Genomic DNA, 12,786 nt, shown 5'->3' with positions numbered 1-12,786 from the left:
TTTAAATTGGCTTAGGGAATGAATGGGCTCCTTATCATAGCAGCTGAAGGCTGTATACAATTAACAGCATCTGTCAACATTCACAAGGCCCCACATAGAACCATCAGGCCCTACTACCCTACAACCCTTCGGCCTTACAACCCTTCGGCCTTGCAACCCTGCAGCCCCGTGACCTTCAGCTTCTGGAACCTTCAGATCCACAGGACCTGAAAACAGAAAGATAGCCTCAAGTCATCACTAGAAGGACACTGCAACATTTTAGTGATATTGGAAGCACCAAAAACAACTGCTAATTATTGTTAATTATCTAGAACAATTCTGTTAACCTTAGCATCAGGCTTCAAATTAGCCAGCTATCATAAAAAATATATAAAATACCATTTATAGAGATAAGTTTATATTTAAAATGACCGATTTTAAAATCTTTCTCATTTTATTTTTATTTTTAAAGGGCATGAAAATTATCTGCTAACATCCCTTTTTATATGATAAATTCTCAATTTATTCAGCTTCAATATTTCTATATAAAGAGTACTAAATTCATTATGTGGCAATTTTTAGTTGTTTTTGTATATAATAAATACATTTCACTCATGAGTATGTGCAAAACAAAACAAAAAAATACCCGGAATTTCATTAAATAAATTTATTTGTTAAAATAATTTAACTCCAAATACAACTGTTGGATTTGCATTGAGTTATAACTACAATTCATGTTTTAATTGAAATGTCAAGGTTTAACAACTGACATTGTTACAAAACAATAAACTGTTGTTGAATTTTAAATGGTCAGTTGTATTAGAGCTCAACAATTAACCGTGAAATATATCTCTGGGAAACCCCAAATCAATAATGATAAGTCTGTTTCCAAAACCCACTGTAGTCATTCTTGAAACCCTGATCACGATTTAATAGATGCACAATGACACATTAAAAAAAAAAAAAGGCCCCCCCATAGTCTTTAACATTTGATTGGCTAAGGAGACAATTAAAGCTTACCCGCTAATACAAGACTAGTGATAAAAACAAAGGAAAAACTAAAAAACAAAACAAACAAAAAAACCCAACAGCAACAAACAAAGCATTTGCATATTTATACACACACTGACAACGGTCACAGTGGAAAACCCTTGAAAACAAACACCAGACATCCTTAGGCAACATTTCTTTATATAGAAAAGCAAACATCAGTAGTTTTACCACAGAAAAGTGATGGCAACTGTAGCAATTAGACTCAAACTCAGTCCTAGTTCTACAAACCAAAGCAGAAAATCATCAAAGCACCTTTCAATAGTTTAACAAAAGATTTCATGTAATACTTTTGATCAGATGCTGGCTTGTTTTTATGTAAGTTGAACAAAATAAAAGGCATCAGTTAACCATCACTATCACAGCTTAAAAGAAACAAGAAGTTGCAACATTAAAAGAAAAAAAAAACGCTGCCTTTGTATAAAAGTAAAAAACAAAACAAAAGAGAATCTTATCACAATAGCTAAAGAAAAAGTGGGTCTTTGGATCAAACCATAATATTTTTAAGGCATGTTAGAAAAACGTTCACTATCTAGCTGCTAGCCTGATCAGGGCTTAAAATAAATCGTGACCCAAGGTCACCAACTTTCCTCTGTACTCACTACTATTTCATGTGCCAACAAATGTAATCTTCCTGTTCTTATACTTTTTATTACCATCTCAACAAACACATTCATTCAAGCTGAGTTATATTCCAACCAGATGAACACCAATAGTTAAGAGCACAGGAGGACTTCCAGATTTGGGATGTCTCTGATGCCTTGTCACTGTGTATGTACAGTTGTGTGGAAACACTGATCAGGTAGCCAAATCAGTTATTACTAACGTCTTTACAGTAAAAGCTCACCTTACTGTCTGACACAAACATTTCTAATCAAAACCCAAAGTTTTAGATAATCTTTTCCACCTTACATCTTGCCACATCTTTCACATCATTTAACTTATTTTTCACATCTGCATAGCAATCCATAATGTAAAACTGTGTTTCTTCTAATACGTAATCATAGTTGTCACAAGTTGCTATTAATTATGGAATTCTAAACAACAGAATCATTCTGAGAAGTTAGAGGCTTCAAAATGCAACCAATTCACTAACAAATATTTCTACTCCAGTAGGTAAATCATACTTAAAGTTTTGATTTCTCTACATGTTTGAGTCAAATCAACTTTTACACAGTGAAATTTATTTCAATAACATTGGTTAAAACTTTCTGTACCATAAAACAAGGTGCTTCATAATTGAGGGTTATAAAAAAAATTATACTGAAGAATGTAAATATTCACAATTCAAAGATTTCTGACAACCATGGCCTGGTTTTACCCACGGATCTTTTCACTTTTCTCATCTATGAAAAATATTACCAACCTTTTTTCTATCCTATAAGCTTAATACCAGTTACTATACATTTGGGGGGCTACCAATGATTTCAATGATGTATAAAAGACACTTAAATAATTTAAAAGAAAAAAATGTTTTTGATATGCTATATTCTGCAGTATAGATTCTCAGTATAGGCAATTATTTCCGACTTGTGCCAAATTCTTAAGAATAAACACACATGCACACACACACATACACTCTTCTCTCAGTTACACACGTAAGACCAGAGGTTACTTGCACGAGACTGTGAAACCAATAAAACGTGGGGCAGTATGTAGATTGCAGGCTCAGTGATATTGCAGTTCTGAAAGCCACATTTATCTCCAGAGGCCCAGCTCAAGATAATCTCTTCAGCATTTGTAACTCTGAAGTTAGCTGAAAAGCCTTCTACACTTGATTGTAAAACTTATGAATAGGTTTTTCCTGTGCCATTAGTCATGCAAATGATAAATACTTCACGGCTATGAAAACCAAAACTGTCAGAGCTTGAGCACCTTTTCAAAACAAAATATTCACTCTAGCTTTATTTGCCACTTCAGTAATCAGGGCAAAACTGTTTTAAGAAAACCTTTATATAATTCTCAAGGAAAATTAAAGATAAAAGGCTTTTTGTCCTTTACCTTCTACTCTATAATTTATGTTCTACTTTTAAGCCCAATTATTTCACATGGTTATTCGATTTTTTAAATGCCTGCAATAAAGCTCTGCTACAGCCAACTTGATTTTGAAAGCAGGTTAGCCAAGGGTCACACCATAACCCTAGCCCTTAAAGGCGAGAAAGAATTGGCTGCTTTAAAAAAATGCCAGATGTTGGTACTGTCCTGTGAGGTGTCTGCAAACGGTGACATGTGGATGCAACATGGCTTCATTTTCCTTACGTGATGGTACTGGTTAATCTAACCAAGTGCTTCTTTGTTAGTAAGGCTAAACAATCTTTTTCCATCACAGTTGCTTCCTTCTTGTTCAGTAAAGTAATAAGGACCATCCCTGCTTGGTTAACAGGGTGGGTTTGGGGTTTTAATTCTGATCAAACCTTTGTGAGAGCCTCCATTTTCAGTGGCAAAGCAGGTGATTTAACAAATTCTAAAGCCAGATTGTATTTTTATACAACCTCTCCTAACTTTTGCTCTACCAAGGATGGATGCATGAGTTAGTTCCATATCACAAATTAGAATAACATCTACAATTAAGCATCAGTTTTGAAAAACAGAAATGTGTCAGCTGAGCAAAGAATCTCTCCCTGTAATGCTGTTGGCAGGTCAGCTGTTATCTTACTTGACAGAAAACATTGGTTAGAAGCTCTATACCAATTCCTGAAATTCAGTACTCTTATAGGAAAATATTTCTCCTTTACTTATTTCTTTTTTAAGACGACAAAATATTTAATTGTTAAGTGGTCATAGGAATTCTTCTTGTTTCTCCATGATTATTATTAACTGATATAATAGCTGCTTCTGTCAACTCAGCGACAATGCCATCATAGCTTTCAAATGAGATCACCCTGTAGATAGATGGGCTATGCCTTAAAGTTGCAGATGCATAAAGGAGATTGAGGACAAGGGTGAAAACTGTAGTTACTGAACCCAAATGTTACTCAGAGATATCAACTGACAATCACTGCTTAATTCTGAGTAAGGGCTGCAGTTCACTGTAGATTCACACCATGTGTCCTGCAAACTCCACAGTAGAGTAGACCAGATTTCTATCGCCTACAATATTGGGCAAATCCTGTCCAGGACAGCCGTATTCGGATGCTATTGGATGTTACAGGCAGAACAGCATGGATCATCTTTGTCAGGCTGAGCAGCATAGTTCATCTGCCTCACAATTTCTGCAAAGAGCTCGTCCACCATTGTTTTACTCTTTGCAGAAGTCTCCATAAAGGGGCAGCCCCACTCTTCGGCAAGGGCTCTGCCTTCGTTGGATGACACTTCTCTCTCACTTTCCAGGTCCACTTTGTTCCCAACCAAGATGACTGGCACTTTCTCATACCTACGAGAGAATAAACAAAACACATATACATTGAAGTAGTTAGCATGTTAAACAGGTAAAATGTATTTTCTCTTTCTTCATTATATTCCACAATAAATGGTCTATTTACTTGCATGATAAATTATTTGCACCACTTGGCTTGATACCTACCTGAGGGGATTTTCAAGCTACAGTCATAGTGGGTCATAAATGGGTTTTTCAAAATGATGCTTTTAATTAATCAATTACACATCCTTTAAAATCAATTTAACTTTCCAGATATACATGGAAAATTATTCTAAGAACCACAGACTAAATCCTCATAGATTAAGTTACTTTTTTTCCATTCTAAGACATGTCTACTCAAAATTTGAGTTGATCATGTAAAAATCAGCTCTATTGAGTAAACAACTTATAACTGTTGACATTTTACTACGTTCCGTAGAAAAAAGCTAGTAGAAATCATTAGGATAGAAACCACCAAATGCAATTACCCCCATCCTTTTATAAAACTGTTATAGAGTAGCCAGTTGAAAGAGAAACAATTGTGGTTCTTTTCAGATTCACGAGAATTAAACATTTCAATCATTAGCTTTATTTGATGCTATCCAGAATAGGTGACTCTGAGTAAACATGTTTGGAAAAAGCTTAACTAATAAAGCTAACAAATAAGAAAAGGAGAAAGAAAAAAGGTCCTAAGTTATTTTAGTACCTAATGATGACTCTCTCTACAATGACTACTCCATGTCTCAAAGGACACAACAGATGTCACGGTGTAAAAATACCTGGTCCTGGTCTGCATATTTATTTACTATTCTTCTTTATACTCATCCTAAAAATTTAGCTAACATACTTTCAGAAAACTATCATTTTTACTTTAAAGGTTATTTACAAAGCTTTTTGTGATTTTAGTATAAATCAGCATGTGTGTGCTTGTCTTCCCCTAAGCAGAATGCATTTCTGATTTATAAAGGACGTAAACAGCAAAATTGCACAGAGGTGAAAACAAATGTGACCGGACACAGCTAATCTGTCAGAAGAGAAACCACCATATTGTCCAGACTTTAGAGGCAGGATTCATATAGAGCTTTTATCATTCAGGAAATGGAGTAGTAGGTAGGTAGTTATGGTTCTTTTCACTCACCCCAACTTGTAAAGCAAACCATATTCCCAACAGGGACTCACTTTTTTCCATGGCACTAGACCAAACTAAGAATGGTTTCAACAAGAGGGCACCCTCTAGGCAGTGTGACATGTAGCGATCTGGAACATGAAATCAACATAAAAGTAAATGGGAGTAACAATATCAAGGGCAAATCTAGAATATGGATATTATCACTTTGTAGAAAATGGATTTGGGCAACTCTAACCTATATCGAATGACTTTATATGAATTCACTCTAACCTATATCAAATGACTTTATATGAATTCACTCTGTACCTTAGGATTTCTGGCCTCAGATCACACTGATAGCTCTGAACACATGACACATGGGTTTTTCACATCTTCTAGGACTCTTACATACAAACAGTTATGTGTGCCCCTTTGGCCTCTGGGAGGACAAAAGGCAGGTGGAAATGAAGCTGCAATACAAAACACCATACAACAGCTACTTTACAGAAAAGCTCTCTTGACCTGCTGTACAGAGAAGTTTGGCAGGGAGCTAACATTATCAGCCATGTCAGGACAATGTCAGTTTCTAATCTGTTTTACTTGCAAAGACATAATTGCATTTCATTTTTCTTACGAGAGTATATACAACACACAGTGTGCTTTAAAATGCTTTGCTTGGCAATGAAGTAACTTATAAGTATGAATATAATTAAGTAAAATTTATTGATTGAATTTAAGTTAAAAGCTCATTTCAATCTCTTTACAATAATTAATAATAAGAAGGAAAGTGATAAAGACATTACTATCTATGGTTAGTTATGAGAAAAATATTTTAAGGAACATTTTTGAGTTTAAATACAGTATTATACCATGTTTTATATTTAAAGAAAAATATTTCTTACATCTTTAGTTAAAAAGTACAGGATCTATTAGAATATGTTAATTTTCACAACTTGCATAAATATCAAATCATTAAATTGTATGATACATATACTGTTTAAATGAAGAATTGGAATAAATCTTACCAACAGTCTGATTCTCAAAGGGCAACTAGAACATCTGCAAATATAGGTTCACATTTAACGTTAACGTAACAGCAGTTAATAACTGTTAAACGTATATGAAATTTAGTATCAGAGAACCTGTCCATTATATCACTAACTGAATTGTCAGTGGTCTTTTTGAAAATCAAGATGCTAAAAATGCTAGAAAAACCCAGAAGTTTTAAAAAAACTGAGTAAGATCTTCAGGGAAAAAAATATTATGTACATTTCAGAATTCCAGATGGTGATAAATTTTTGTGTCTCTTTTGGTTAACATTAGCATTAGGGATAGTAGAAAAGATTCTAAACTAGGGTTTGGAGGCTCTGCTTCTAGGCCTGCCAATGAGAGGCTGCAAGACTGAGCAAATCATTTCCTCCACGTATGGGTATTTCATTCCTTTGTCAGTTAAAAAAAAAAAAACTCTCTCTCTCTCTCTCTCTCTTTTCCCACTTAACACACAAGGTTGCTGTAAAGGTCAAAAGAGACAGAAACAATCTAGATAAACACAGGGTGGTATTTCTTTCACCTCCTAACCCTACTGGTATGAGACCACAGGTTGAGAAGCCATGAAGTGTTAAGAAGCCAGAGAAACTGATCAAGGGAGGGAAAGAGTTCCTCAGCAGGGGCAAACCAAGTTGGGGGTGGGGCAAAAGGGAGATGGAAGCAAAAGCAATAAAGCAGCCAGATGACAGCCCATCTCTTCTCTAGCCCCCTGCTGAGCATCATGGTAATGAGAAAGAAAACCAGAAATGCATTCTTAAAACACTGGGGGCTTAGGAGAAAATACTGACCCCTGTGGGGAAGGGATCTAAGGACGCTTTGGGTTGGGGTGACAAAATAGGGTCCTATGCAGAGGTAAGATCTGGAGAGAACTGGATCCTCCTTAAGGAAGATGGGGGAGAAGGGAAGAAAGCAGAGCCTTGTAAAAGAGCAGAGGACCCCATGAGGAGGCTGGTCTTGCTGTCTACGGCAGCAATATTGTGTTTCTTCAAAAAAAAAAAAAAAGCAAAACCCAAAAAACCAGGACTCCAATCCCATAACAGCCTCTAGCCAGTTCAGTGAATTTAGAAGATTAATTTATCTCTTGGTTCTTCAGTTTCCTCAAGTATAAAATGAGCTGGAGTAGATAATTTTCGAAGTGCTTTTAAATTCTGAAGTTAAGTCACGACAGACACAGTGAGCTTCGCCTACAAACAACACATATCACTTACTGGGTTAATTGCTGAGCACTTAGCACTGCTCTAAGAACAACATCCAATGGGCTGATCTTTAAAAGAGATATGAAAATGCAATCAGGAGTAAAGCCAAGATGTAGGTGAAAACCTCACCAGATCTTGTGGGACCAAAACACTAAGCAGCAGAGAGTTTCAACTCTACAAGTAGAACAGCTACTGCCAGCGTGCTCCGACTCACAGGCAGAAGTCAAAGGTACACTCAGGACCTAAGCAGTTTCATTACACTGACAGTACTGATGAGACACAGATATTTGGGATGATTTTAACTATGTCAGTACTGAAGGCTGTACAGAAAACTGCCTGATGTGACATAAATAATCAAAGTATCATATACTTATTCTTCCATTTAACACAAAGAGCCTGCTATGTGCTAGATAATATTCTAGGTATTTTGATACATCATTGAAGGAAACAAAGATATCTGCCCTCACAATGATTATAGTCTGGCAGAGGACACAGACATCACCAATAAACATCAGTAAATAAGTAAATTATAGGTTTACTAGGTGTTAAGTGCAATGGAAAAAGAAAATGTAGAGCAAGGAGAGCTGGGGGCACTGGTATCATTTTAAATACGATGGTCACAGGCTTTGTCAGGAAGGTGGCACATCAGCAAAGACATGAAGGGCATAAGGAAGCTTTCAAAGCAGGTATCTGGGAGCAGAGCATTCCAAGCAGGACATGGATTAGACAGTGCTAGAGCTGGTAGGAGTGTACCGAGGGTTTAAAAGAACAGCAAGTGGGCCTGTGGGATAGATCCATAGAACTCCCTGCAACTGCTGCAGGACTCCTGCAGTGTAGAAATGTGTTCAATTGAGTCTAAATGGAATTGAGGACTGTGGGTGCCAAAAGTGTCCTCAGAAGACACATGTGACATTTATGACAGGGCCCACTCTGTTATTTAGGAAGGCTAGGCACTTTGTTAGTAGGTGATGGTGGTTACTTTCACTTCATATTTTATTTCATATTTCACTTCATATTTTATTTCATATTTCACTTCATATTTTATTTTGTGGGTTGTCTTCATTTCCCCCTTTTCTAAACACACCATTTGTCAATAAAGCTGAAAATGCAAAATTCCCAAACTACTCAACTTATGTATTATTGTTAACCTGATCATGAGTAGGATACCATCTTGTCCATATCTTAGACATCAGTGGGTTTCTCACCAACTTTGGCATATTGTCCTTGATATTTCCTTTAAGAACATGATCAGGGTCAGGCAGTGGCTGATGCAGCTCAAATAATTTTATTTTGGTTTATAGTCTGTGGACAAACACTTGTTTTATTGACATGAATTTCCATATTGTTTATTATATTCATGAGCATGATTACATATGCATTAGTAAATAAAACTAGTTCTTTAAAGCGGCCCTACTTAATGGATTTAATGAAACATCAGAAATACTGGCTCTAGTAGCACTTAGCTGTAGAATGTTGATGGGCTCCTCAGTGAGGCAGCTTTGTAAAATATCAACAGCTCAAAAACATATGCCGTGTGTAGCAATGGACTTTCCATTGCTTTCTCCTTTCTTCTCACTGTCGTGAGATGTATGTATAACATGTGTATGTAATTTTATTCTGGTTGGTGTCTAAACATGGCTGATTATCAAAACAACTTGAAAATTAAAAAAAAAAAAAATGCTGACTCCCAGGTCCTACTCCAGAACCTCTGAATCTCTGGGATCAAGACCCAAAAGTCTATTTAAAAAATATAATATATTTATACCTATAAGCTCTGAAGTCAGCAGGGTTTAGGAATCACTGGCCAAATCCACTACTTTGTAATCCCAAACCACATTTTATGTATACAGTTTATAGTTTTATATGGTGGCAAATCCAGAATCAATTACTTCTTCCCTTAATTTATTCACCAATGATGAATTGAACACATGACAACCTTACCAAATGGCTTTGGAGCTTTTGTCTGAACGTTTTTAGTGATGTAGGATTCATACCTAAAGGCAGCCATTTTGTCCTTTCTGTCAGTTCTGTTAAATGTTAGCGTTAAAAAGTCAGTGTTAAAAAGCGTACCCCTATTATATAACACCTTGTTCTTTCTTCTCATAAGGTCTAGTTCTTTTTCGTGTTAGTATATACAAATATTTTCTTTTTCCCAAAATAAAAATAGGTTTTCTTCCCTTTCCTTGCTCAAATTAAATAGTACATCATGATTTAAAAAAAAATCCCTATCCACACTTAAATAGGAAACAGTAAACTGGAAAACATTATTAGTCTTACGTCTGTGAGGATGATATTTTTGTGTATATCCTTTCAGACTATTTTTCTATAGATATCTATATAAACATAGATATAAATTTTTAAAAAAGATTATAACAATTATATTTAGTAGCCTCGACTTACTTTTTAAAAAAATTTTAACATTTATTTGTAATTTTTGTGGGGTACAGTGTGCTGTTTCAATACATGCATATACTACACACTGATTCACTTAGGATAGGTAGCATAGTTTTGTACCTGTTAGTCCCCCACTTCTCCTCCCCTCTGCCCCTTCCAGCCTTTGGTAACCATTATTCTGCTCTACTTCTATAAGAACCACTTTAAAAAAAAAAAAATAGATTCCACATATGACTGTGATCATGTGGTATTTGTCTTTCTGTGCCTGACTTACTTCACTTAACATGGGTTCCAGTTCCATCCGTGTTGCTACAAATGACAGGATACCATTTCTTTTTATATTATGGAGCTTTCAATTTCTTTTTTTTTTTTTTTTGTCTTTTGTCTTTTTCTGTGTCCGGCAACAGATCGCAACCCTCAGTGTTGCCCCCGTACCGGACCGGGGACCGGCAACGGGATCGCAACCCTCGGTGCTGCTCCTGCGCCTCGCTCAGCCAGCGAGCGGGAACCGGTCTGTATGTGGGATCCGAACCCTCGGGTGGGAGCGCCCCCGCGCTTCCCAAGCGGCGCACTTATCCAGTGCGCCACCGGGCCGGCCCAGGAGCTTTCAATTTCAATAAATGATAGACATTATCCTAAAGGCTAAGTAGTACTCCATTGTATAGAATCTATACTGTAACTGTACTTTAATTTTCTTCTTCCCCATTAGTGCATTATAACACCTCCCTGCCCCCATTTTTTGGCTAACATAAACAGCAACCTGATGAACTACACTTAGAAGTATAATTTCTGTCTCAAAGCATATGTAAAATGTACATAAATAAATAAATATACACACACACACATAAACATACACATACACACGAGGGCATTTCAAAAAGTTCATGGAAAGAGTCATATTATCTTTTAAGTCTATTTTTTCCACGAACTTTTTGAAGTGCTCTCGTTCTGTGTGTGTGTCTTCTGCATACCCATTGAGCCAGGAACATCACATCTCTAGGTTAGTTCATCAAATTGCTGTATACACACACACACACACACACACACACACACACACACACAATTTCAGTGGATATCCAGAAATTTATATAACCAGTAGGGCTGAAGTTGAGTGTCTGTTGCCCATCCTCAGGATTGATATTTTTAATCTTTCAATAAAGTGTTATGGGAGTTCTAAAGAAACAGGACTTGAAGGCTCCTACCACAGCTTGCCGGTATGAAACATCAATACTTCTTGTAATGATGGAAAACATGAGCTAAATAAGGCTGCCCTCTTTCTCTAACCTGACTTGTTTTGAAGTGACTAAATATTTCATCTTAAAGAGCATTTCTGGCAATTTAGCTTGATTATGAAAGTGAACCACAATCCTTTGCTCTGACTTCCTCTTGGTTTCAGAATGCATTCTGAAGACTAAATTCGTAAATGTAATGTACGAATTAAGTGAGGAGAGTAATTATACCAAGAAAATATTCAAAGCTATCAGAGATATCCCATACTAATGTAAATAAAAATAATCAGCTTTCATAGAAATTAAAAGCTGGTACTGTATCAGAAGAACAGATTCCTAATATAGTTTGATTGTGATGGACCAACTGATGATGGAAATGTAAATCACAGGCATTTTAAACGTTGTTTTAAAAAGCCACTTGACTTCTAGTGTGGCCAAGATGACGTAAGCCCACTAAAGTTCTTATCTCCTGCTGACAACAAATAAAAACTCAGGACAAAATACCAATAGCAACTCCCAGAGAGCTCTGAAAAACAAAGAAAGAGCAGACAGTTTGGGGACAGTCAACACATGACGAAGAGCACTCAGTGGTATGCAGACAGCTAAAACTCTGGAGAAATTCTGTCCTTCTAGTCAGAAGACCAGGGTAAAGAGGCCCGTGTGTGCGTGTGTGTGTGTAAAATCCTTTTTTTTTTTTTTAACCTCCTATCACAACTCACCTAGAGTGAGCTTCTATCAGAGCCAGGGTGGTGGGCAGTATCAGAAGCTAAAATTTCATTAGAAATCCATTTTTCTGGCTAAAGAACCTGGAAAAGTAGCTTCTTAAGGTCCAAAGAAAGTAGGGAAAATCTCTTTTTTCCTTTTCTTTTTTCTCTACCTATTTTGCCTGGAAGATGACTCCAATTGTGAGAACTGTGTGGCAGTGCAGAAAGCTTAAACTTTAAGATATACCATATTTCTGGTTAGAGGACTAGAAAAATGGGCTCTTGTGGTCTGAAGAGCGTGGGAGGAATCACAGACAGAAGGGACTTAGAGAAAGGGATTCCCTAATTCTGTGTATGAATCAACGTGAGTTCGTATGAGCTGCATAAGAGGGGGAAAGACCCAAAGCAGTATAACAATGGCTTTGAGAACTGGTGTACAATTTCAACTAATGCCTGAGTCCCAGACTAGCCCCTGACGGCATATGCAGAAGACAGCATAGTAAAGGTTTGAGAATTGACACTGGAACTGTCTCCTGAACAAGGAGACCTAGAGTTTGCAGGATGAATCTAAGGGAGTTGGTTATCTGCTAAAAGAAAAACAAACAAATAAAAAAAATTCTCCAGAGGATTGTAACAGGTCCCAGAGTCTAAGCATTATAACACTAAAAATGTCCAATACAATCTAACATTACCAAACACAGAAAGGATCAGGAAATGTGAC

At 36.5% G+C, this 12,786-nt stretch overlaps 1 protein-coding gene across 1 annotated transcript in view; it reads right to left on the bottom strand.

Annotated features, from left to right (window-relative positions):
• Positions 1-631: 631 nt before the first annotated feature.
• The window catches only part of RAP2A (RAP2A, member of RAS oncogene family), a 33,716-nt gene continuing 21,561 nt past the window's right edge, over positions 632-12,786 (bottom strand). Inside the window, exon 2 of the mRNA XM_008584373.1 lies at positions 632-4,402. Within this exon, the coding sequence (XP_008582595.1) occupies positions 4,165-4,402 (238 nt within the window). The 3' untranslated portion in view covers positions 632-4,164. The remainder of the gene's footprint in view (positions 4,403-12,786) is intronic.

This window comes from Galeopterus variegatus, unplaced genomic scaffold (assembly GCF_000696425.1).
Source record: "Galeopterus variegatus unplaced genomic scaffold, G_variegatus-3.0.2 Scaffold3248, whole genome shotgun sequence".
In the NCBI taxonomy this organism is placed as follows: Eukaryota; Metazoa; Chordata; class Mammalia; order Dermoptera; family Cynocephalidae; genus Galeopterus; species Galeopterus variegatus.
This window is presented reverse-complemented; position numbering and strand designations above follow the sequence as displayed.